General features: G+C 32.4%; 1 protein-coding gene across 4 annotated transcripts; it reads left to right on the forward strand.

Annotated features, from left to right (window-relative positions):
- The first annotated feature begins 1,607 nt into the window (after nucleotides 1–1,607).
- LOC134720633 (uncharacterized) lies at nucleotides 1,608–23,885 on the forward strand. 4 transcript variants are annotated; one of them, XM_063582999.1, is made up of 11 exons: nucleotides 1,608–1,720; nucleotides 5,107–5,182; nucleotides 5,731–5,936; nucleotides 13,476–13,568; nucleotides 14,323–14,535; nucleotides 15,319–15,524; nucleotides 16,320–17,259; nucleotides 18,157–18,196; nucleotides 22,043–22,170; nucleotides 22,437–22,568; nucleotides 23,088–23,885. In XM_063582999.1, the coding sequence occupies exons 2-11, from the start codon at nucleotides 5,107–5,109 to the stop codon at nucleotides 23,145–23,147; spliced, it is 2,094 nt and encodes a 697-aa protein (XP_063439069.1). In that variant the 5' UTR covers nucleotides 1,608–1,720; the 3' UTR covers nucleotides 23,148–23,885. The 4 variants fall into 4 exon arrangements, with proteins under 4 accessions (XP_063439069.1, XP_063439068.1, XP_063439066.1 ...); XM_063582998.1 differs by having other exon boundaries at nucleotides 1,608–1,702; XM_063582996.1 differs by having other exon boundaries at nucleotides 1,639–1,775.
- Nucleotides 23,886–27,647: the final 3,762 nt, after the last annotated feature.

Here is a 27,647-nt window from a genome sequence, read left to right on the forward strand (position 1 = left end):
TGGGATTCATCCCCTTTTTAAAATGGCTGGATCCGCCCATGACGCTTAAATCCTCTAGTTAGTGGTTTAGTGCTATACCATCATAACCCGTGTCATGCCAACAACTGGTTTTGGAATACATGTATTTAATTCCGATGCAAAGACCCTATTTATCTTCGGAATCAATGTTAAAATCAAAATATGCACTCTTTAATGTCCTCAGTCCTGGCAACAGTATCGTAACTATAGGTCTTATTTAACTCTAAATTATAACCAGAGACTGACATGTGTATATATAGGTCTCTGTTTTAATGAAATCAGAAGTTTAGTGACCATACTTCTGATAAAATCTATTTCGTTATGGTATGCTGTAGTCTGAAATATTTGTTGGTGTTAAGTTATGTTTTACAACTTATATTGGCTCTGTCCAGATATTATTTCTAATGTATATGCATTTATTTTGTATTAATTGTTTTAATATCTGTTCATTGTGTGGAAGACATCAATTGTGCACTGTACATATATATTGATTATCCAATAAACATATTTGATTTGATTTGATATTTATAAATGATCCCATGAAAGAACAATCTTAATGAAACGTTGATCTTTACGCTGCCGTAATCCGGAAAGTGCATACCAGGAACTGGTTTTCAATTACACACCTTTTAAACTTTCGAAAAAAGCCACTGGAAAACTTCTTTACCAATCTCACTTTAGATTAGACTGATACAGGCCACGGCCCACGTGTAAAGAATTATATTATAGTACATAAATGCTCATATGTTGATGGTTATTGATAATTGAATGGCAGATTTGCATGTATAACTATTTAAATCACATTTTTTTGTAGTTCAAATATCATACTTCAAGCTATTTTGAATTTTTGCTTTGTCTTTGACCCCTTCCTGTGTCAATATGGGTTAATTATCTGAACTTGTGTCCATGATGTCATTTACTCCCAATATATATTTTTAATCATAAACAAAAATTGTTAAAACAGGCATGCGCCTAGTCCAAATAATTATGACGTCTTGAAAGGCTATTATAATTTTTTATAATAAATTATAATAGCCTTTCAAGACGTCATAATTATTTGGACTAGCATGCGCCGGAAAGTAATCATCAACCAGTTGATGTTTTTTTGTATATATATATAAAGAAGAAGAAGAAGAAGAAATAATTATGACGTCTTGGAAAAAAATTGAGAATAGAAATGAGGAATGTGTCAAACCACAGGAGTTTGAAATCCTATCAATAAGGGGGTAAAAATATACCAAAGTCGACTATCACAGTCATGACAGTAGAGCTTCTCCAGACCTGCCAACTATGCCGATTTTCGCGGTATCATCCTGATTTTTACCCCTCAACCCGAATCCCGATATCGGTATCGTAAAATTAGTCAAAATCCCGATTTTCAACAAATATACCCGAAAAAATTATTGTTTACCGATTTTGAAGTTTTTCTGATCAATTTTAAAAAATTAATCATTTTACCTGGGGACATGTTATGACAAGTTAATGACCCTACGCTAATCAACAGTCACAACAGGTGTCATAGTTAGTGGTTGTATGTAATCAGATTACCTAATGGGTCGTTACAGTCCTCAAAATTAATTTGTATACAGCAATTACACACCTTTTAAACTTTCGAAAAAAGCCACTGGAAAACTTCTTTACCAATCTCACTTTAGATTAGACTGATACAGGCCACGGCCCACGTGTAAAGAATTATATTATAGTACATAAATGCTCATATGTTGATGGTTATTGATAATTGAATGGCAGATTTGCATGTATAACTATTTAAATCACATTTTTTTGTAGTTCAAATATCATACTTCAAGCTATTTTGAATTTTTGCTTTGTCTTTGACCCCTTCCTGTGTCAATATGGGTTAATTATCTGAACTTGTGTCCATGATGTCATTTACTCCCAATATATATTTTTAATCATAAACAAAAATTGTTAAAACAGGCATGCGCCTAGTCCAAATAATTATGACGTCTTGAAAGGCTATTATAATTTATTATAAAAAATTATAATAGCCTTTCAAGACGTCATAATTATTTGGACTAGCATGCGCCGGAAAGTAATCATCAACCAGTTGATGTTTTTTTGTATATATATATAAAGAAGAAGAAGAAGAAGAAATAATTATGACGTCTTGGAAAAAAATTGAGAATAGAAATGAGGAATGTGTCAAACCACAGGAGTTTGAAATCCTATCAATAAGGGGGTAAAAATATACCAAAGTCGACTATCACAGTCATGACAGTAGAGCTTCTCCAGACCTGCCAACTATGCCGATTTTCGCGGTATCATCCTGATTTTTACCCCTCAACCCGAATCCCGATATCGGTATCGTAAAATTAGTCAAAATCCCGATTTTCAACAAATATACCCGAAAAAATTATTGTTTTCCGATTTTGAAGTTTTTCTGATCAATTTTAAAAAATTAATCATTTTACCTGGGGACATGTTATGACAAGTTAATGACCCTACGCTAATCAACAGTCACAACAGGTGTCATAGTTAGTGGTTGTATGTAATCAGATTACCTAATGGGTCGTTACAGTCCTCAAAATTAATTTGTATACAGCCTTTCAATTTTAATCAATTTATCATACAAGCACAATTTGCAACATTTGCCGTAGTTCCACAGCAAAATCATAATTAATTGAGAGATGAGAACTGTAAAGAACTCTCAAGAAAACATCGTTTATCTTGAAATTTGTTTAATTTTTGAAATCAGACATCGTGTGTCTGTTGATTTACGCCATTTTGTATACACTTCTACTGTGTTAATGTATAAGCCTCCGCCGGTAAGAGCTCCTCTGAATACAAAGAAAGATAACTCAAATTTTATCCATTTTCTCATTGATATTGACAAGACTAAATCAAAATCTGTCTTTATCCTTCTTACTTTAGGACATGTAGTTTTAGATGTTTTGAGTCAAGGTTCATAGATGAGGTCTTTGGAGGGGGGAAAGGGGGGGTCTCTACTTTGAATCTTTATTTTTAATGCCATTTTCTCTATTCCTCAGTTATTTTGTCAATTTTATAATTTAATAGTACAAGAATCATGCAAATAAAAGAAATCAAGGCCTATAAACTCATCATTAGTATACCAAAAGAAAAAAGAAGAGAACTTAGACTATTTTAGGAGTAAAAAACAATGCTCACAGAAAAGTCGCTAGAATTGTAACCCTTAAAAATCTTGTCGCACGCTAAATCCCCCATGGAGATTTTCAAAAGTTGGCAGGTCTGCTTCTCTCGAACTGTGAAAGTCGACTTTGGTATATTTTTACCGCTTTATTGAGTTTGAAATCCTATAAATAAGGGGGTAAAAATATACCAAAGTCGACTATCACAGTAGAGCTTCTCTCGAACTGTGATAGTCCACCTTGGTATATTTTTACCCCCTTATTGATAGGATTTCAAACTCCTGTGGTCAAACAGTCAAAGAGACAACAACCCTACCATAGAAAACACAATAACAGAAGGTCACCAACACGGCAACAGATATTCAATGTAGGGAGAAATTCCAGCACCCAGAGGCGTCCTTTAGCTGGCCCCCAAACAAATATATACTAGTTCAGTGATAATGAACGCCATACTAATTTCCAAATTGTATACAAGAAACTAAAATTAAAATAATACAAGACTAACAAAGGGAGGCTATTTGAATTGTTTGTCTGTTGATGAAAAATGAAAAAAATATAAATAGCATTGAAGATGTCATAATTATTTGGATAAGATCCACCTTTTTTCACCCATAATATATAGAAGATATGTTGAATTCAACCATTTCTAGGAAAATCAATGTGCAATTGTTGACATTAAGAACACTTTTAGGGTCTAGATGGAGTGGTCCAATACACCTTTATCCCTATTTGGAAATCTGTCCTGGTTACCAGAAAATTTGTTCTGCTCTTTGACCATTGACCATAAAACAATTTCAAACACTTTACCATTATCATGATTATGGCGTCATATTTTTTGGTATTGTGACGTCAAAATATTTTGGGAACCTTTGTGATTTCAAGTTATTGCAGACAAAGTATATCATGTATATAGCAATAAGATGTAACCAGATAAAAGCTGTATCATTATATTAAAACACCTTATTGCTTTTTGTCTGCCATTACTGGACATCACAAAGGTTCCCATAAAATTCAGATGTCATAATACAAAATACATGTATTTGAAGGCACAATTAAAAAGTGATTGTTGTATGACATCAAAAGTTCAAGAAGAAATATTTTTTTTATGATTTCCAAATACACGAAATAGTGTATGTGTTTTTTTCTTATAAATTTAATATATTGGCTCTCATGCCAAATCTGTCCCAAGTCAATCAAGCCCCACATGTTAAGTTGATCTGTCCCTAATAATGAAATAAAATTCATAGGGAATAAAAATAAAGTGTGTTATAAATGAATTGTAATTCATAAATGTTTATGAATTTTATAATAATAATTAAGGCTGTAAGGTAGATGCATATATGTTAAACAGGGTGCTATACAAAAACTGACTTTGGGGATGATCGACTTCAGCCCAGAATGACCAGACTTATATTTCTATTCTGTGCCGGTTGTTTATCCCAAAACAATGGTGCATAAAACACATTTCTTTGCTATTCTAGCCTTGTGGATAGTTGTCTCATCATTGCTCATTGGCAATCATACCACATTTTATATTGTAATCTTTATATATTATAGTGACTAGTTTATCTAGGCATTACCAATTGCTAGCATGTGTCAAAGGTGTTGAAAGGAGTTGGTTCAGTTATTCATAATTTTAGCCCTAAACATGCTAAAAAAACTGATAAAAATCTCCCTTTGTCAGTCTGTTGAAAAAGTGATGACTTGAATAAAACATATGTAAAAATGTATAATTGATTCAGATTTTAAAAAATCCCCAAAAAATGCTGTCAGACACAATGTGAAGTCATAATGAACATGATGAAGGGGAAGATAATAAAAATCTGATTTTTCACCGAATTCTGCAAAACTTATGTTGTTTTTTCCCCCTTAAAATGAAATTTAAATGGGGCATAGGTGGCACCATTTATAAGAAATGGTACATGTAAGCTGTCTAGATTAAAATTTTGTTTCATTTCAGATGGATACTAAACAGAAAATTTCAACCTGGGCACTAGAGTATGCCTGTAAATTTAAATTCCATAACGTAATTTCTGGTAAGTTGTATCTTAGATGTAGTATGTTTTTAAATATATATATATATATATATGTATATCACAATTCAATAATTCTAGTAAGTCGATGTAAGCATGGTTAGTACTTAGATAATGAAAGCAGTGTATTTTTGATATTTTTTTTAAATGGCAGTGACGTCAAGGCTCTAAAAGTTATAAAAAGTAATTGATTTAAAAAAAACATCAGAGGGTTAAAAAAAATTGTGAGACCTTTTCATTGTGATACAGTACCCAAGAGAAAATGATAATTTTTAAATTCATTAATATTTTCCACTTGTATCACATTTTTTGAAATAATACAAGATTTCAACAAATCTGAACCATCAAACATTCAAAAGAATACATTCTTAACTTAATTATGTAATTTCATAGATTCATCTGGTGAAATTGTTTTGTGCTTTTAGGAAAATTGAACTGAAATTAGGTGAATGCACATTTTAATTGACCAGTTCTAGGGTTTGTATAGTAAGTCTTACTATACAAATCCTTGACTAGTTTTAAACATAATTTGATTAATAAATTTTTTTCAGCTGTATCCCAGAATGCATCAGACATTGAGGATTGGAACGTTTCAAGGTTATATTTAGTAACAAGTGGTTTACACTGCATCGTGACCTCAGCAGATTATGACAGTTATCCTCAAGCCATTCAGTTCTTAGAATATTTATATGAGAATTGTAAAGAGTTCATCCCATTCAGAGCATACTCCAAGTTAGTCACTGGGATTAAAATGATGGTAGGTCATGGTCAAAATAATTATGAAATATTTTACAATTTGCTGTTGATGCAACATTAGAAAAGGCATAAATGAGCACTATTTTACATGCAAATTTAAAAAAAAACTTCAATATAATTAAAGACATCTGCATCTGTGATGATTATGTCTTTAAGCATTGCACTTGTGGTGCAGACTATCAGATGTCAGTGATGACAAAAGTGCAGTGGGCCATCTGAGATACATGTAAAAGTTGTCATTTAGTTAAATATCTCTTTTAAATAAAATGATTATAAACAAAGATATGCATACCTGTGATGATTATGCCTAATACATTGCACATGTGGTGCAGACTATCTGATGTCATTGATGACAATAGTGCAGTGGGCCATCTGAGATACATTTGTATGTAAAAGTTGTCATTCTGATTGATCTTTCTATCCAGCTTATCCATGATACATGTATAACAAAACACTATATTACTTATAAACTGAGCAAAATTCTATGCAATCACAATAGTTTTATCTGAAAAGTGAAGACTAATCTTTTGGCAAGTGAGATTGTTGATTCATTCATATATCAGATTGAAACATCCATTGTGTATCCCTTCTGTAAACATCCATTGTGTATCCCTTCTGTAAACATCCATTGTGTATCCCTTCTGTAAACATCCATTGTGTATCCCTTCTGTAAACATCCATTGTGTATCCCTTCTGTAAACATCCATTGTGTATCCCTTCTGTAAACATCCATTGTGTATCCCTTCTGTAAACATCCATTGTGTATCCCTTCTGTAAACATCCATTGTGTATCCCTTCTGTAAACATCCATTGTGTATCCCTTCTGTAAACATCCATTGTGTATCCCTTCTGTAAACATCCATTGTGTATCCCTTCTGTAAACATCCATTGTGTATCCCTTCTGTAAACATCCATTGTGTATCCCTTCTGTAAACATCCATTGTGTATCCCTTCTGTAAACATCCATTGTGTATCCCTTCTGTAAACATCCATTGTGTATCCCTTCTGTAAACATCCATTGTGTATCCCTTCTGTAAACATCCATTGTGTATCCCTTCTGTAAACATCCATTGTGTATCCCTTCTGTAAACATCCATTGTGTATCCCTTCTGTAAACATCCATTGTGTATCCCTTCTGTAAACATCCATTGTGTATCCCTTCTGTAAACATCCATTGTGTATCCCTTCTGTAAACATCCATTGTGTATCCCTTCTGTAAACATCCATTGTGTATCCCTTCTGTTTCAGTTACTTTGATAGATATAGTGATTTATCGCTATTTTGTGCATTTTTCCTTTGATCTTTTTTTGTGATAATTTTCATATCATGTTTCTCGCTTGAGATGGAAAAATTATCGCTAGAAACTAAGGAGGCCACGTGGCGTTGCTAACGAAATTGACATTGAAATTGACAACGTCGTCATAGGCAAAATAGCGATAAACAGATTATCATTGGTCATCTCAACTCGATTGCTTTTCTCACTTTCGCTGTTCCAGCTCAAGCGAGAAAATCAATCTCGTTGAGATAATCAACGATAATCTATAATTATTATATACTTAGTCATGTTAGTAGTAAATACAGATAAATTGTATGTGTAATACAGTCAATGGCAAGTGTGCTGTATCAGCCACCAGTGATGATATCGATATCAGCACGGTTGCTAAAGCTTTATCACACCTTTAATCTGTATGACGTCATGTCATCGATTGCAGTCACTGTTGCAAAGCTTTATCACACCTTTAATCTGTATGACGTCACGTCATCGATTGCAGCCACTGTTGCAAAGCTTTATCACACCTTTAATCTGTATGACGTCACGTCATCGATTGCAGCCACTGTTGCAAAGCTTTATCACACCTTTAATCTGTATGACGTCATGTCATCGATTGCAGTCACTGTTGCAAAGCTTTATCAAAACCCTTATCTGTATGACGTCATGTCAAACCTATAATTTGTATGACGTCATTTCAAACCTTCTTATCTGAATGACGTCATGTCTCATAAAAAAACATCTACTTGAGGTATATGAATATATAATAAAGTGTATATGATATGGCATTTTCAATATCACACACCGTATCAACCCTCAACCAATATAATCCTTCAAGCAGAGCTCTTGGGATTATACTGGTGTCTCAGGTTGATACAGATGCGATATTGAAAATGCCATATGATATTCTCTATATAATGTATGGCTAATAACTTTGATTGTGTTGTCTATCTTGGAAGGTTAGATATCTTTGCTACATTTTAACTCAAGGAAAAGTCATCTAGAATTCAACAAAGTTATATACAATCTTTGAATATTGCTAGATGAACATGCATAAACCCTAAATTTCTACATTACAATTTGATAAGTAAATAAAATTATTATAAACAAAGACATGCATACCTGACTGTGATGATTATGCCTAATACATTGCACATGTGGTGCAGACTTTCTGATGTCAGTGATGACAAAAGTGCAGTGGGCCATCTGAGATACATTTGTTTGTAAAAGTTTGCTAAATTTTCTGCATTCATAAAAGTTTCATAAGATAAGAAGACCAGAGTTATAATATATAGGAATAAAAGAAATTGTTTATGCCAATGACATAGTAACCCAAGGAAAGGTCATCTAGAATTCAACAAAGTTACATACAATCTTTGAATATTGCTAGATGAACATGCATCAACCCTAAATTTCTACATTACAATTTGATACGTAAATAAAATGATTATAAACAAAGACATGTACATCAGTGATGATTATGCCTTTAAAACATTGCACATGTGGTGCAGACTATCTGATGTCATTGATGACAATAGTGCAGTGGGCCATCTGAGATAAATTTGTTTGTAAAAGTCATTATTCTTATACTAGTGTCAGACATATAAATCTATCTTAGAGTTTTACTTTTTAATACATTGCAATAGCCACATGGGTAAATTTTATTTTAAATCTCAAAAGTTTGATTTGACAAGTAGATTTATATTAATCAGAAGTAAATAAGGGTTGGTTAATGTCAATAAAATAACCCATGTATACAAACCACCAAACATAACCTAGAAGTCAATATTGATGAAATACTTAATTTTTTTACATTTAAAAATTGTAAATAGAATAAAATGAGAAAAACAAAGATATGCATACCTGTGATGATTATGCCTAATACATTGCACATGTGGTGCAGACTTTCTGATGTCAGTGATGACAAAAGTGCAGTGGGCCATCTGAGATACATTTGTTTGTAAAAGTTTGCTAAATTTTCTACATTCATAAAAGTTTCATAAGATAAGAAGACAAGAGTTATATTATATAGGAATAAAAGAAATTGTTTATGCCAATTACATAGTAACCCAAGGAAAGGTCATCTAGAATTCAACAAAGTTCCTTACAATCTTTGAATATTGCTAGATGATCTACATTGTACATCTGTGATGATTATGCCTTTAAACATTGCACATGTGGTGCAGACTATCTGATGTCAGTGATGACAATAGTGCAGTGGGCCATCTGAGATACATTTTAATGTTTAAGTTGTTATTTTGATAATTCTTTTTTTAATTCAATCCATCCTACAGTGTTCATAGACATAGTGTTACATATATAAAATAGTATCACAGTGCAATCTAAAAAAATATTCATGTATCCAAGGGGCATTATCTTGTTCGATCTGTGTGTCTGTTTGTTTGTCTGTCTGTCTCCAGCTTCAGATGATGTGATTACTTTGCCATTTTTATACTGTCAAACGATTTGATTACCAGATGAAATATTTCGTGATTAATTGATAATCTAGAGGTGTATCTTTGATTTTTGATTATCTTGTTTAAAAATATAATTAATGATTTTTGATTATATTACCAAAAATTTAATTGTGGCTATGTGATTACTTAGACACCCTGGAAAGGGGCCTCTGTCCTTTATCAGATAATTGCTGAAATTTAACATATTCAGTTCTTTTAATATTGGAATTTTTGGTTATTTAAAAATGTAAGATCATACAAAAATTGTTAAACTAAGTGAATGTTGACTGTGATTGTTGAAAAATTACTTTGATTTCTACATTACAAAGTTGACTCGGTAATAAAAAAGCCACCTACATCTACATCAGTGATGATTATGCCTTTAAACATTGCACATGTGGTGCAGACTATCTGATGTCAGTGATGACAATAGTGCAGTGGGCCTGTTTGTAAAAGTCATTATTCTTATACTAGTGTCAGACATATAAATCTATCTTAGAGTTTTACTTTTTAATACATTGCAATAGCCACATGGGTAAATTTTATTCTAAATCTCAAAAGTTTGATTTGACAAGTAGATTTATATTAATCAGAAGTAAAGAAGGGTTGGTTAATGTCAATAAAATAACCCATGTATACAAACAACCAAACATAACCTAGAAGTCAATATTGATGAAATACTTAGTTTTTTTACATTTAAAAATTGTTAATAGAATTAAATGAGAAAAACAAAGATATGCATACCTGTGATGATTATGCCTAATATATTGCACATGTGGTGCAGACTATCTGATGTCATTGATGACAATAGTGCAGTGGGCCATCTGAGATGCTTTTGACTGTAAAAGTCATCTTTCTGATATATCTTTTGAAGTCAATCTATCATACAGTATGATTGTCCCCTGCATAATAAGTGCTGTGACAATACTCTTGTCTGTATGTTTGGTTTGTATATCTATCTGACCATCCATCCAGTCTTTCTAGTGCTCTCATTGGTACAATTCTTGCCAGATTTTTATTAAACTTATACTATTGGTTAATATCAGCCATCCAGTCTTTCTAGTGCTCTCATTGGTACAATTCTTGCCAGATTTTTATTAAACTTATACTATTGGTGAATATCAGCCATCCAGTCTTTCTAGTGCTCTCATTGGTACAATTCTTGCCAGATTTTTATTAAACTTATACTATTGGTTAATACCATCCATCCAGTCTTTCTAGTGCTCTCATTGGTACAATTCTTGCCAGATTTTTATTAAACTTATACTATTGGTTAATACCATCCATCCAGTCTTTCTAGTGCTCTCATTGGTACAATTCTTGCCAGATTTTTATTAAACTTATACTATTGGTGAATATCAGCCATCCAGTCTTTCTAGTGCTCTCATTGGTACAATTCTTGCCAGATTTTTATTAAACTTATACTATTGGTTAATACCATCCATCCAGTCTTTCTAGTGCTCTCATTGGTACAATTCTTGCCAGATTTTTATTAAACTTATACTATTGGTGAATATCAGCCATCCAGTCTTTCTAGTGCTCTCATTGGTACAATTCTTGCCAGATTTTTATTAAACTTATACTATTGGTTAATATCAGCCATCCAGTCTTTCTAGTGCTCTCATTGGTACAATTCTTGCCAGATTTTTATTAAACTTATACTATTGGTTAATACCATCCATCCAGTCTTTCTAGTGCTCTCATTGGTACAATTCTTGCCAGATTTTTATTAAACTTATACTATTGGTTAATATCAGCCATCCAGTCTTTCTAGTGCTCTCATTGGTACAATTCTTGCCAGATTTTTATTAAACTTATACTATTGGTTAATACCATCCATCCAGTCTTTCTAGTGCTCTCATTGGTACAATTCTTGCCAGATTGTTATTAAACTTATACTATTGGTTAATATCAGCCATCCAGTCTTTCTAGTGCTCTCATTGGTACAATTCTTGCCAGATTTTTATTAAACTTATGCTATTGGTTAATATCAGCCATCCAGTCTTTCTAGTGCTCTCATTGGTACAATTCTTGCCAGATTTTTATTAAACTTATACTATTGGTTAATACCATCCATCCAGTCTTTCTAGTGCTCTCATTGGTACAATTCTTGCCAGATTTTTATTAAACTTATACTATTGGTTAATACCATCCATCCAGTCTTTCTAGTGCTTTCATTGGTACAATTCTTGCCAGATTTTTATTAAACTTATACTATTGGTTAATATCAGCAATATCTATGCCAAATTCAATAAAAGTGGAGACAAACTTGAAAAAAAAGTTCATGAAGTTATGCCCCTTGGAAATATTAAATTTAAGGACATTGGCCTCTTAAGTGCTCTCATGGGTGCAATTCTTGACAGATTTTTATAAAATTTATACTTAAGGTTAATATCAATAATATCTAGGACAATTTATAAAACAGTGCATGATTGACTTTTATTTAAAAGAGTTATGACCCTTTGAAATATTAAAAGTTGAGGTCTCATTTAAAAAAAAAAGTTACACTAGTATTCAGTATTCACTATTCAATATCATTAACAAACATAAATCTAAAGTGGTATCCTGTAGATTACAGACCAATGCTGCAATTTAACGTGTACCTACATGACCTATGGAAGTTGTATACTAAAATGATTATAAACAAAGACATCTACATCAGTGATGATTATGCCTTTAAAACATTGCACATGTGGTGCAGACTATCTGATGTCATTGATGACAATAGTGCAGTGGGCCATCTGAGATACATTTTAATGATTAAGTTGTTATTTTGATAAATCTTTTTTTAATACAATCCATCCTACAGTGTTCATAGACATAGTGTTACATATATAAAATAGTATCACAGTGCAATCTATAAAGATATTCATGTATCCAAGGGGCATTATCTTGTTCGATCTGTGTGTCTGTTTGTTTGTCTGTCTGTCTCCAGCTTCAGATGATGTGATTACTTTGCCATTTTTATACTGTCAAACGATTTGATTACCACATGAAATATTTCGTGATTAATTGATAATCTAGAGGTGTATCTTTGATTTTTGATTATCTTGTTTATAAACATAATTAATGATTTTTGATTATATTACCAAAAATTGAATTGTGGCTATGTGATTACTTGGACACCCTGGTAAGGGGTCTCTGTACTTAATCAGATAAATGCTGAAATTTAACATATTCAGTTCTTTTAATATTGGAATTTTTGGTTATTTTAAAATGTAAGATCATACAAAAATTGTTAAATTAAGTGAATGTTGACTGTGATTGTTGAAAAATTACTTTGATTTCTACATTACAAAAAGCTACCTTCATCTACATCAGTGATGATTATGCCTTTAAACATTGCACATGTGGTGCAGACTATCTGATGTCAGTGATGACAATAGTGCAGTGGGCCATCTGAGATGCTTCTTACTGTAATTTTTTTTTAGGACAACACTTGTAGCAAGGTTGTGTTCTGTCCAATTTATTTTTAAAGCAAAAGTTCTATTTAAGGCTATAATTGATACAGATAGAAGCATGACTATTAAAGTCAGACAGAATTGAACGTTAATGCCCTGACTGTAAACACTTTTTTAAGTGGAGAAAATGTTATTTTTAATTATTTTTTTAATTGGTTTAAAAAGGCTACTAATTGTGTGTACCGGTATTCATAGAAAAATAAATTTTTAATAAAATTTCATTTCCAAATTTAAATGAAATATCCAAATGTTTTATTGTACAATGTACCTGTTATTTACACTAGGTCAAAGGAAAATGTTATTAAACAGGTTATTCAAAACAAGTGTAGATTGTCACTTAATTTTTTTTGCAGGTATTACTGAAAATGTTGGAACATAACAAAGATGGTGTTCTTGTTAAACTAAATGAATATTTTCCAAGGTCAGGGGCAGACTACCCAGGTGCTGTGAGTATACACTTATAATATTTAACGTTGGTCTCATTGGGGTCTAAGCGTGACGCGGGATGCTGATTTTTTTGTAAGCATGACCCGTGAAAGTCAAATTATTGTGCCATGAAAACGGGAAATGTAGTCTAGCAGGACACGGGAAATTACAAAAAAATGAGATTTGCTTACTTACATAGTGTAAGCGGGATACAGGAATCTGACAAAACAGTAAGTGGGATCAGGGATCAGAACCCCCCAATGAGACCCCCTTTTAAGATGTATCAAAAAAGTATGTGATAAAAATTAAGAATTGTAATGAATGGCATCTGTATTAGTCCTATAATGTATGACTTCAGAGTTTCATATCATTTTCATTCAAATAGTTGAAATCTTATATGACTTTGGGTTTCAACATTGATATTAAAAAAGAAATATTGGATAAAAAGCATTGAATGACTCTGAAGTCATATATTATAGGACTTGCATCTGTATGAACAGGTTTGACTTTAGTTGTGTGGTTTTTTTTTTATGGAGAATTGAATTTCAGCCTACATGACATGATGTAGGCACCTATTTAATGTTCTTTAAATGTTTGAAGGGTATGCATCACTGCTGTGTTAAATAGGAAATTATCAATCAGTAAGATCAAAGCCTTTAAGGAATATTTCATAAAATAGCCATAAAACTAGATGAATAAATATTTGTTTACAGCAATATGAGTATTTTTGTAATATAAGTTTCTTATCTATCAAATACTATTGGTATGTTGCAGGATAAAAAGGAATTAAAACGTCTGTCCTCTGTATACAGTAACTTCAGAAAGTTTTACTTGCCATTAGCAGCAGATAAGAAACTCTGTACAGCCTATTTTGTAGAGGAATTTCAGGAAGAATATGGCCCAGAATTCCATGCTGCACTCAAAAGACTCACAGAAAACTTCCTGTCTAAAATTGAAAGCCATCTCCCAATAACAGTGCTTGAAAAAGTTTGTATTTCAAGAAAACATAATTATGTAATGTAGATTTGTTTATTTTTATGGGAATCAAATTTCATGGATTAAGGAAATGGATATTTGATTTGTAGTTTTGCCAAAGTTTGCATATAGAACTACATGTATAGGAAATTTGTTATTCTTGGAACATTTGATTTTTGTTTTTTAACTGTAACAATGAAATCCATGAAAATTTGTGTTGTAACGAATGATAATGAATCCACAATATTCTGTATCCATAGTTCAGTTATAAAAGATTTTATGACTCACTAACAATATAACTGTGAATAAAATCTATCTTTCTTTTCACTGTGTCAAACAAAAAATAACTTTTACTTATCATGTTTATAACTATAGCTTGTACATGTTAAACACTTTAAAATTAAATTACAGAAAATTGAGAATTTGTTAAAAGGAAATTTTAGTTTGATGTGTTTAATACATTATAATTAATTTTGTATATATGTTTAGTAAATGGATAACTTTTACTTAAAAGACATCCCACAAAACTTATTATGCAATTTATGACTTTAAATGGGGCAGATATAAGAATTTATTAACCCTAGAATATATACTTACAGGGGTCAAAGGTTGTGGGTTATTTGAATATTTTTTTTCAGTTTATAATCCTTTTATTCACTGTATTTAAAAAAAAGCGTTAGTTGATCTCAGATGCAATCATAAAATCTGTTATAATGAAAGAAATGAATCAATTGTAAGTTCTAAAATGATTAAGTCGATATAACATTTAATAAACCCCCCTTTTTTCTGTTACAGTTGATGCAGTGTAGTGAAGATAAGTGTTATGAACTTCATCAAGATTCGTCATCAGCAGCTTTTGAAATCTTCCTTGATGTTATAATGACCAAATCAAAACTAAGTGAATCTGATTTGATACATATGTTGACCATGCTTGGGATCATCACAGACTGTGACAGGGTACAGCCTCTTGATCATTACGGCTTAGGTACCTCATCTGAGAGGTGATTCATCTACAAAGATGGCTAAATTACTCAGAGTTTGTAAATTTTCTAAGGATATATTGCCATTCTTTTTCTTTTTATACACTTGAAACTTGAAAAAAAAACTGATACATAGTAACTTAACTTCACTAACTTCATAATATAAAAATTAAAAACATCTGAACATTGGACAATACTCTTTTTACATGAAATGTTAGTTTTGATATTTATTACATACATGTATTAATAATTTTTTGGTACATGTATATGAATATTCACTGGTGGTAAGCAAATGGTCAAAACATAAATTACAGTTAGCCAAAGATGGGAGACAACTCTAGAGATGTTTTTTTTTTCAGATTTTTTGTGCAGTATAAGTTTCATTACAACCAAACCATTGAATATTGCATACATTGTGTATAAATATATATCTATGTTACAAATTACAATCCTAAACAAGGGACCACATGCTAATTTTAGAAATATGAGAAAAAGATTAGGACTTTCTGAACATGCCAAAGAAAGTTTGAAAAACCAATAAGTTTTTATTATAAAATTGGCATTTTTTAACACACAATTAACATAAATGAAATAAACCTTCCCTAATGAACAGACCTTATACATTTGTACCTACAAAGCTCATGTGTAATGTTGTTTGTCCCATCATAACTGGCTTTGCTTTATATTATGTGTCTCAGAGCAAAATGCACAAAATTATTGGATGAAATAAATTTATACCAGATTTTGGTTAAAATGTTGAATAAATGCATGTCAAAATGCTGAATGATATATATTTGAAGGTATTTTTTTTTGCAGGACTGACAGTAGGAAATACATGGATGGAAGCAAATCTTTATTTTCCTCAAGTTCAAATAATGACAAAAACAGTATTAAAAGAAAAGGAGAAATATTATCAGGGAAATCAGGCTCCAGTTTGTCAGACGATGTGTTTAATAGTCACTCTGCATATGAGAAAAACACAATTTTCAATAGGAATAATAGTAACAGTAGTGTATATAATAGTCATGAAACATATAGATATAAAAATAGATTTGATGCAATAGCAGGTCATAGTAAAAACTATTTAATTGCAAACAGAAATAGTAATGAAATTCCAATGACTGATGATTTTATGGAGTCTGAATTTGATAGAAATTGTAAATTATCTTCTTGTGTACATAAGCATGATAAGCATGTTAAACAGTTAGCGGAACAAAAGTGTGATATTTGTAAAGAAATAGACAAGGCTACTGGCAAAGCAAGTATTTGGGGACAAAAAATTGTTGATATTGAATTTGTAGGTATAAAACCAATACAACTGAGTCCAACTTCTTCAAAATGTCATACAAAATTACCTCCAAAGACAAAAAATATGAGATCTATAAAACTTCAAATGCCATCATTAAGACTCAGGGGAAAACCAAAAAATAAAAATTTAACAGGAGATGTAAAAAGCCAGAATATCAAGATGAAAAATTCAAATATTTTGGAGGATATATCTGGTGAGATAGACAGGCAGACTTTTGTGGCACAGTATTTGGACAATCTTGAACTTCCTCCAGAAATAGATAATCTTGAACACTCTACAAAAGAAAATAAATTTAAAAATGATCATTCAGACTCTCTGGAATCTTCGAACTTTCAACTTACTCAGGAGCCAACACAGTCTGAAGTTAGTGATGGTGGACCTAGACTGTTCATGCAGGAACCAACTCAGGTGCAGTACATCTCTAGCAGCAGTGAGGAAAAGACACAGGTACAGTACTTATGTACATTGTTGTAATTGTATTATAAACTTTTACTTTAATTTTGTCATTTTGAAATAAGTAAAACTGGCATTAAGATTCAAATAAATATATATTTCATGTAATGATTGAGCTCTGCTATCTCAGTTGAAGATGTACAGTTGAAGTTTGTGTCAATTTAGATGTGCTAGGTACACCACAGTCAAGTTTGAGAAGGTCAAATTTTATAAACTTCTATCATAACATGTAATATCAAACAGAAAAGTGCAAGAATACATTAAATAAGTGAAAATAAGTTAAGCTATTGCAGTGTATTTACTGAAACAAAAATTGATTAAAGGGTGTTAATTCCCCAAGCATCTATGTTAAGTACAGTAAAAATTCTAAAATGGTCCCTATAGACATAATAGATGGTTGACCAATTTTGAAAGTGCCTTACTGGGTATTATAAGTATTAATGGAAAAGCAATTATGACTTTCAGATACAATATTGAAGAACAATACTGTTGATTATAAAAATAAGAATTTGTGGATAGATTGCCAATGAATCAACTCTCCACCACTGACCAAATGACAGAGCTTAACAGTTGTTCGTAATTATATGCATCCTACAGTTGTCAACATTAACAAAACACATATTGCATAGTTAGTTATTAAGGATCCTCAAATAACAAATGTAAAACAATTCAAATGAGAAAAATACCAGCTTAATTTATGTATACAACGATGAAATGATATATACAGCAACAAGATATCAAGCAATTGTTTCCGTAGAATAGATATCAAAATATTTATTACACAGACATGTACATGTGTAGACTAAATTTGGTGTTGAAACAATTTCCTTTATAAAATGAGTGACTTGAATCGTGCAGTATTTAAACTGCTATATTTTGTTTGTATTACAGAATGGTACAGTTATGGAAACTACTGAATCTGAAAACATTGGTATGTGTTCTTCTACTTGCAAAGAGGGGTGGGAGTATGATAATAACCATGCTCTGAACCAGGGTGGTATGTGAGAGGGGTGGGAGTATGATAATAACCATGCTCTGAACCAGGGTGGTATGTGAGAGGGGTGGGAGTATGATAATAACCATGCTCTGACTGAGGGTGGTATGTGAGAGGGGTGGGAGTATGATAATAACCATGCTCTGAACCAGAGTGGTATGTGAGAGGGGTGGGAGTATAATGATTACCATGCTCTGAACCAGGGTGGTATGTGAGAGGGGTGGGAGTATAATAATAACCATGCTCTGAACCAGGGTGGTATGTGAGATGGGTGGGAGTATAATGATTACCATGCTCTGAACCAGGGTGGTATGTGAGAGGGGTGGGAGTATAATAATAACGTTACCATGCTCTGAACCAGGGTGGTATGTGAGAGGGTTGGGAGTATAATGATTACCATGCTCTGAACCAGGGTGGTATGTGAGATGGGTGGGAGTATAATGATAACGTTACCATGCTCTGAACCAGGGTGGTATGTGAGAGGGGTGGGAGTATAATGATAGCGTTACCATGCTCTGAACCAGGGTGGTATGTGAGATGGGTGGGAGTATAATGATATTGTACCATGCTCTGAACGAGGGTGGTTTCCTGATGTTTTTGTTACAAGGCTTAATGTGAGAGGGCTTGAGTATAATGATAACCATGCTCTGAATGAGGGTGGTATGCTGGGGATTTTGTTACAAGGCTGAATGTGAGAGGGGTGGGAGTATAATGATTACCATGCTCTGAACGAGGGTGGTATGTGGTGATTTGTTACAAGGCATAATGTCAACAATACCTCCTTGTCAGAATAGAAACACAGTAGTTTGTCCATGTACTGTGACATGGCTTTCTGGTAACTGTCACAATGTCAAGTTTTGAGCTAGTTTGTACACATCACTGCAGAGTCTGTGTACAAATCAGGCTCAGTGTATCAATATAATACAGCACAGTAAATTTAATTTCATTGGTATCATACATATACTAAAAATACACCTACAGGTGCAGGAATTCTAGCTATATTGAAGACCCATTGGTAGCCTTTGGCTGTTGTCTGCTCTATGGTTGGGTGGTTGTCGCTTTGACACATTCACCATTTCCTTTCTCAATTGTATGTACTATGTTAAACATCCACCAATCAGTAGATGAGGAATAAATGTTGGCTTAATAATGAGTCATATTTAACTGGTACTTTTTTTTTTATTAAAAGTGAGTCTTCTTTACAAAACAAAAATTAATGTACAGGGAAATTATTAAATAACTGTTTATAAATGACTACTATAGACATGTCATTTATGTTGGCTCATTCAATTACTTCCCTTGATAAGCATTAAGTTGCAGCTGGTATTTTGTTCAAATGATCATGCTTCACAAACTAAAGCTAAATTGGAAGTCATTTTTCAGAATTTGAAGAAAAAAAACATATTGGTTCAGGTTGGGGCCATTTTTAGCATCACTTGGTGTCAGGCTCATAGCTTATATATAATAACTAATGTGTATTGGCTTGGTTACAATTTTTGTTAAAATTATTAAATAAAAAGGATTATTCAGAAATAGTATAATTTACATAAAACATTCCACACAGTAATGTCATCTACCTGTATTTTATTTCATAATTCTATGATTTTTATTACCTTCTATTCACATTATCAGGAGATATCAAAAGGGGGGGGGGGGGGGGGGGGGGGTAACTTCGATATTTTTTTGGTAAGGGGTGTGCCATTTTTGCCAAAAAATCATACCCATTTTAATATAACGTTCACTGAAATTCAATACCTATAGCTATATAAAAATATAAAGAAAGAATGACCTATACTTATATACAATATTCAAAATATGACCCATTGACCCATGCTTATATAGGCACTTACTCATCATCACTCATAATTCATAAATATAACAGCTACCCTTAAGTTTTTATATGAATTGACATTGTTTGGTGCACATATATTTTGTAATGTAAGATTCTCAATTTAGCATACATGTATTTATATATGATATGTAGATCATACCCCAAATCAATATACAGTTATCAAACGTAAATGCATTTTAATATAGGATGTCATTAAAAAGTATGATCATTCTTATATAAAATCTCGAAAAATTATGACCCATATTTTTGTCACATCCCCATATACCCAATAATAGGAAGACGACCCCCCGTGGGAGATATACCATTCCCAGGCATAAATTAATGATTTTTTTTTATCTTGAATTATTTATACACAATGAAATGTGTCATTTTCTTAGTAACCTGTGAATTTTTTTTTAACATATCACAATGTATACTTCATTTAGGCAAAGTATGATCCAATCATATCATTCTTCAGTTATACTTCAATATTTCAACTTGTTCTTGTGTTATATAACTGGTTATTTTTCTTGGGTATTTAGCTATATTCTATCAATAAAGGGAGATAACACTCACAAATTAAAGGCGGCAAAGATTGTTTACACTTTCCCATGAAGACAAAGGAGTACAGTTTGCATTTTAAAGGGCAAATTTGGGAAGATAATCTAAAGAAGCTCTGAATACCGATTTACCTTTTAACATAGGTATGTAATCATTTGAATTCTCTCCAATAAATCTCTTAAAACGCGCACTAGCCACTACAAATTGCTATAGTGAAGTTTTTACTTTCACTTTCAGTGTCCTTCCTTCGACTTTGTTTCATGTTTGTCCGTTCTTAATTTTGACATTTATACCCATAGTCAAACTCGGTTTAATAGATTTCTGAGTCAGGATCAGGAGTCAAGAAAATTTTACAAAAGAAACTATTCAAAATGATATGACAAACAACAGTTTTGCAAAGTCAAAGGCAAAGGACAAGTTAACTATATATATATATAGCAGTTTAATACGGACTTGCCAGCTCCAGGGGTGGATTCAGGATTTGTCATAAGTAGAAGACAACTAACTGCCTAAAAGCGGGTTTCCTTGTGTCATGCTTCAGTGATCCCCTATATAATCAACTATTTTTTTTCTAGAAAAAAAGGGGGGGGGGCACACTCTAAATCTGCCTCTCAGCACCCCACCTCAATTCAATTGAAATGTAGGGATTTAGTATCATCATGATCTTATCATCATGTTAAATTTATGATTGACATATAAAAAAGAAGTTGTGATATGATTGCAAATGAGACAATTATCCTCAAAAGACCAAAATGACACAGACATTAACAACTATAGGTCACCGTATGGCCTTCAACAATGAGCAAAGCCCATACCGCATAGTCAGCTATAAAAGGCCCAGATAAGACAATGTAAAAAGAGAAAACTAACGGCCTAATTTATGTAAAAAAAATGTATTAAAAAATCATACATGTACATGTATGAATCCCTATACAACTCATGTAACTTATTAAAAAGATGCAATCTGATTTAAAGGTAATCCTCTTCTGCCAATAAAGCCTTACCTTCAGTACAAAGTTATAATATCCTACCACCAATTGAATAATGATAAAGTATATACACTTCACAAGTCTGTTATATATTCCTTCACCAGTATCACACATCAAGTCTGAAAATGTCTGACAAGTTTCTAAAATTTTAAATAATTTTTTTTTTTAATAATAATTTACAGGTCACACATGTTTAAAACATGACTATCTTTAGGCTTTGTAATTATGTTTGTAAACTTGTTGATCCAGCATTGTGCCTACAGCATTCAATTACCAATTAAACAACATTGAAATGTCATTAGATTTAATCATATCATAAAGATTACTCACTTGCCACATTTATTTAACTTGAGTTATATATTCAATACAATAAATAATCTTAAATATCTTTGTTTATTTCAGAGATTTTTACCTGTGAGTCCACACCTTGTCCAAGATCTCCATCTAATATAGATATTATTGACAGTATGTCTGATGCTAGTTTTGATGATGAGGTATTGGTCCCTACCTCGGACATCGATGAAATTGATGTAAGTCTTATTTTATATGTTGTTATTCATATCTGCATTTAAATTTATGACAAACGGGTAAATTTAAAAAAAAAAAAAAAGGATTAAGAGCAAATTCCCCATTCACTGCCAAAATGTTTAGATATTTTAAATTTATTTAAATTGAGCATATTATGATAAAACTATTTGTAAGATAATGATAAGATGTTGCTGTTTTAAAAATTGTGAAGAAAATAAAGTTTTGACTGAGCTGTGATAATTTTTAAAAGATGTTTTTTTTCTCTCAGTTAGATGACATTTATAATTTTGAGGAGGACAGACTTTCACCTGCAAGTAAAGACCTAGCCGTACCAGAAATCACTTCTCACGCCAGACACCCTGACATTAAACTCTGCATTATAAAGCTGTATAGAAAGAAGGTTTGTATAAATATGATTCTTCAAAGTGTTTTGGGATAAATCCTTAACATTTAATATAAAAAGGGATTTTTTTCTGATGCAGAAAAAGATTGTATCTATGTTCAGTTTTTGGTGTGATGAGATGGTTTTGGTGTTAGTTATGTTTTATGTATTAAAAAGGAAAAAATGGTCTCCTTATAGAAACATGGAAATTATGCATGCATGGTATGAAGCTCAATAATTTACCAAATGATATGGACAACATCAACTAGTAGCAAAATATCTGTCGATAGCCAGTCATTATTCAGCTAAAACCTAAAAGGTTGAACAGAAAACTGTAAAAAGATATCATTGTGGATGACTTTAGACGTTGTATGTTTTTGATTTAGCTTTCAAACTTATCATTTTTACCTAGTCCTTAAAACTCCTTAGAACATGTTCACCTGTGATTTTTCCTTTCATTAATCTAGAGAAAAGGGTATTATTTCATGATTATTGACATAACATACATACTATAAACACAAATATATTTTGTTTCAGGTTCTTGATGTCAAACACAAAGATAAAAGAAAAAAGAAAGTGTTCCATGTTTACTCCTAATACTATTCATCATTCTTAACACGAAAACTAAATGATACACTGTGGTAGAAGATGAAACAATTACATATACAGGTCTCACGTCAACCCATATACTGGACTCACATCAACCAATCTATATAGTACTTCATACCTGCCATATGTGCATATTGAGATACAAAATCCTCTGTGAATTGATTGAATGATCAAGATTAAAGGTTGCAAATTGTCACAGAAACAAGTTTTACTTACTATGGACCTGTGATTTATTTCTGTTAAGGATTTGAAGCAACTTAAAGCTGACAGAGGGTAACCAGTATAGCTGAGGATAAATTATGTTCATATTGTTACATCACTGATAAAAAGACAATACAATACATTTTGCATGGGAGAGATAAAATATGTTCATATTGTCACAATAAATTTTGCATGGGAGAGATTTGACAGTTTTAATTGAAAATGTCATTCCTAGTCATTATATTGACATTTTGCATTGTTGTTTATTTTTTTACATCATTGTTTTATTTGTTTTTCATACTCTATTTTGATTCAGTTTTATTCTAAGTAGATCTCTTCATCATACATATGATCTCATTTATACAGTACAAATGTTGATATACTTATGTCGGTAAACAGAATTTATAGTCGGTAATTATTTTATACTGTGGATTCATTATTAAGTTGGATTTCAATTTTCATTGGTTTTGTGGGTACAGGTAAACCAGGAATTTAAATGGTCATTAAATTGATAAATATTATTTAGGGCTTAGGGGGTAGGGTCAGCAATATTTTTCACATATCCAAATGGGTAGTTTTATCAGAGATAAGATACATTTTACATAGTTGTATTTTTTAGTTAGATATTTATTAAAAGTTATTTTATATATCAGATCTTGTGTATTATTTATTATTTGAATTAATTTATAGCAAAATGTATGTATCAGTTTCTAAGAGTATATGATCATCAATAAAACTAAAATAAGAATTTTATTCATTTATTATGCACATGTTAAAAACCTGTAATGTAATAATATAATAATGATGATACCCATTAAAGTGAATTTGACTCCTATAAGGGCCATATGGCAATGTATGGTGTTCAACAAATTGTGAACATAATTTCGCAGATCAGAAGCTAGTGTAATCTTATCTGTTTTCAAGCCCAGTTTGTGTGACTAAATTTTAAGATAATTATTTGACATTTATGTGTATTATGTTTTCTTGTCTGTTCGTCCCGCCTGTCTGTCTGTCCCTCTTTGGGTTAAAGTATTTGATCAAGGTCGTTTTTGATGAAGTTGAAGTCCAATCAACTTGAAACTTAGTACTCATGTTCCCTATGACATGATCTTTCTAGTTAGAATGCTAATTAGAGATTTAACTCTATTTTCGTGGTCAACCGAACATAGAAAATGATAGTGCAGATTGGGCATCCCTGCACTTTTGACACATTCTTGTTTATTAAGAAATCGTTAAAAAGTGTCACCTTCTTTAACAATGGAATGTTGAGGGACACTTATCCTGCCCAATTCTCTTGATATCTTTGCTACTGGAAACCAATTGTATACCAATTGGTGTAAGTCAGTCTTAAAAAAAACAAGAGAGGGGGAATCAAAAGTGGTAGGATGCATATATCATTGATGGTGTGAGTAACAACTGTCAAGCTACCGTAATACCTACTGCTGAAATACAAATACAAGATAGAATGCTTCAAACTCGCTGTTGACAGGCCGCATAGTGTTTTATTGATGAATTTCTTATAAAACAGAAGATGTGATTGCCAATGAGACAACTCTTCACAAGAGACCAAAAAACACAAATTTACAACAAAAGGTCACTGTGCAGCCTTCAATAATGAGCAAAGCCACTACTGCATACGGTACCGAAATGACAATTGTGAAACCATTCAGCCGAGAAAACTAACTACCTTATTTATGTAATAAATTTTTTTTTATCGAAAAACAAATCTGCAATACAGCCTTCCACAACAGCAGACCCTTAAATTGTTCTACCAACTTTTTATGCCACATTTATGGGCATTGTGTTTTCTGGGCCGTGTGTCCTTCCGTTATTATGTCCATCTGTCCCACTTCAAGTTAAAGTTTTTGGTTGAGGTAGATTTGATGAAGTTGAAGTCTTTATCTACTTGAAACTTCGTACACATGTTCCCAATGATATGTTCCTTTTAGCTCACCTGGCATCTGGCGTCGTCCGTCGTCGTCGTTAACTTTTACAAAAATCTTCTCCTCTGAAACTACTGGGCCAAATTAGACGAAACTTGGCCACAATCATCATTGGGGTATCTAGTTTAAAAAATGTGTGGCGTGACCTGCCAAACCAACCAAGATGGCCTCCATGGCTAAAAATAGAACATATGGGGTAAAATGCAGTTTTTGGTTTACAACTCAAGAACCAAAGCATTTAGAGCAAATCTGACATGGGTAAAATTGTTTATCAGGTCTGATCTATCTGCCCTGAAATTTTCAGATGGATCTGACAACCCGTTGTTGGGTTGCTGCCCCTCAATTGGTAATTTTAAGGAAATTTTGCTGTTTTTGGTTATTATCTTGGATATTATTATAGATAGAGATAAACTGTAAACAGCAATAATGTTTAGCAAAGTAAGATTTACAAATAAGTCAACATGACCAAAATGGTCAGTTGACCCTTTTAGGAGTTATTGCCCTTTAAAGTCAATGTTTAACCATTTTTCGTAAATTTTAAATACCTTTTACAAAAATCTTCTCCTCTGAAACTGCTGGGCCAAATTAATCCAATCTTGGCCATAATCATCTGTGGGGAATCTTGTTTAATAAATGTGTGGCGTGACCTGCCAAACCAACCAAGATGACCGCCATGGCTAAAAATAGAACATAGGGGTGAAATGCAGCTTTTGGCTTATAACTCAAAAACCAAAGCATTTAGAGCAAATCTGACAGGGGTAAAATTCTTTATCAGGTCAAGATCTATCTGCCCTGAAATTTTCAGATGAATCAGAGAACCTGTTGTTGGGTTGCTGTCCCTGAATTGGTAATTTTAAGGAAATTTGGTTATTATCTTGAATATTATTATAGAATGTAGGATAGATAGAGATCAAGTGTAAACAGCAATAATGTTCAGCAAAGTAAGATTTACAAATAAGTCAACATGTATGATGACCAAAATGGTCAATTACCCCCCTAAGGAGTTACCTGTTACCTGTCTGGTAGGTTCACCCTTTCTAAGGGTCACTCCCAATGGGATTTATTTAGGTTAGTAATTAAATATGTACATTATTTACAGTTGTACATTTAAACTTTTAAAGAATTATACCTGTACAGTAACACCATAAATCAAGAAACTCCTACTTTCACTTGATAGACTGATATAGTTCATTTAGTCAAATTTAACTCTTGTTCAACATGGTTGTTCGTTTTGTATGTAGACCATAGCATAAAGTTCGTGTGATATTCTCAATGTCTCTGATATTTTGATGTTTCATGTTAACTATTTCCTTGATCTTTTCAGATGATGAGTCCAGAATAAACTGCACCATTTGTCCTTCATTCATAATTTTATCGAATATCTTGTTGCCTATATTGTTTTTCACATATGATATAAGTGTTGTTAAATGTTTATCTCTTTCGGTTTTCAGTGCATTGCATTCCAGCATTAAATGTTCTGTATCTTCTGTAGCTGAATTACATAATTGGCACATATCCTGCTCCACATTTCTGCTAAACTTGGCTCTATCTACTTGGAGTGTATAAGTCCTTGTTATAAGTTTTGCTTTTATTTCTGCTTTTTTTACTTCTAAGGTGTTATATGAAGTGAATTTCCATATTTGGTGAGCATGTCCAATTGGCCTTGCTTTAATGTCAAGGTACTTCATTGTTGATTTTTCCAATTTTTCCATCTCCCATTTCTCTGCCCAATAATCTTGAATTGCACACTTGACAGTTGTTTTCCATTTTTCTCTTGTTGGTTTGACTAATAGCAGTTCTTGAGCTTTTGGCAGTTTGTACTTTGATAGAGCAGTTTCCAATCTACTTATGAACGTATTTGCAGTTTGTTTTGACATTACAAGTTGTCTTTCTAAAATTCTGTACTCTATGCTGGTATTGTCTTGAATAATGCCTCCAAAGAAATTGAGTAGCAGTCGGTCCACAGTTGACTGTATTGGTTCTATACCAAGTAGACAATAGTTGGCAGCACTAGCAACTCTTTTTGGCAGTCCTTGTATCTGTCTGCAGATTTGTAGTTGCAGTCTCCAATTTTGTGATGTCAGACTTTGTATAGTTTAAGACTTCAATACCATACAGGCTCCTTGGCAAGGCGTAAGTTTGCCAGAGTCGTGCCGAGACGATTGGTGACATTCCTTTTCTGGCACTCAGTCCAGGACCAAGCATAGCATTTATAGTACGACGTGCCACTTTTAATCGGTCTTCTATATTCACTTTGTTCTTAATAGTTCTAATAAGACCCAGATGTTTAACCTCGTTCTTTTCGTCGATTTTTTTGTCTCCTAAATAAACATTCAGCTGTTGT

This window comes from Mytilus trossulus, chromosome 6 (genome assembly GCF_036588685.1).
Source record: "Mytilus trossulus isolate FHL-02 chromosome 6, PNRI_Mtr1.1.1.hap1, whole genome shotgun sequence".
In the NCBI taxonomy this organism is placed as follows: Eukaryota; Metazoa; Mollusca; class Bivalvia; order Mytilida; family Mytilidae; genus Mytilus; species Mytilus trossulus.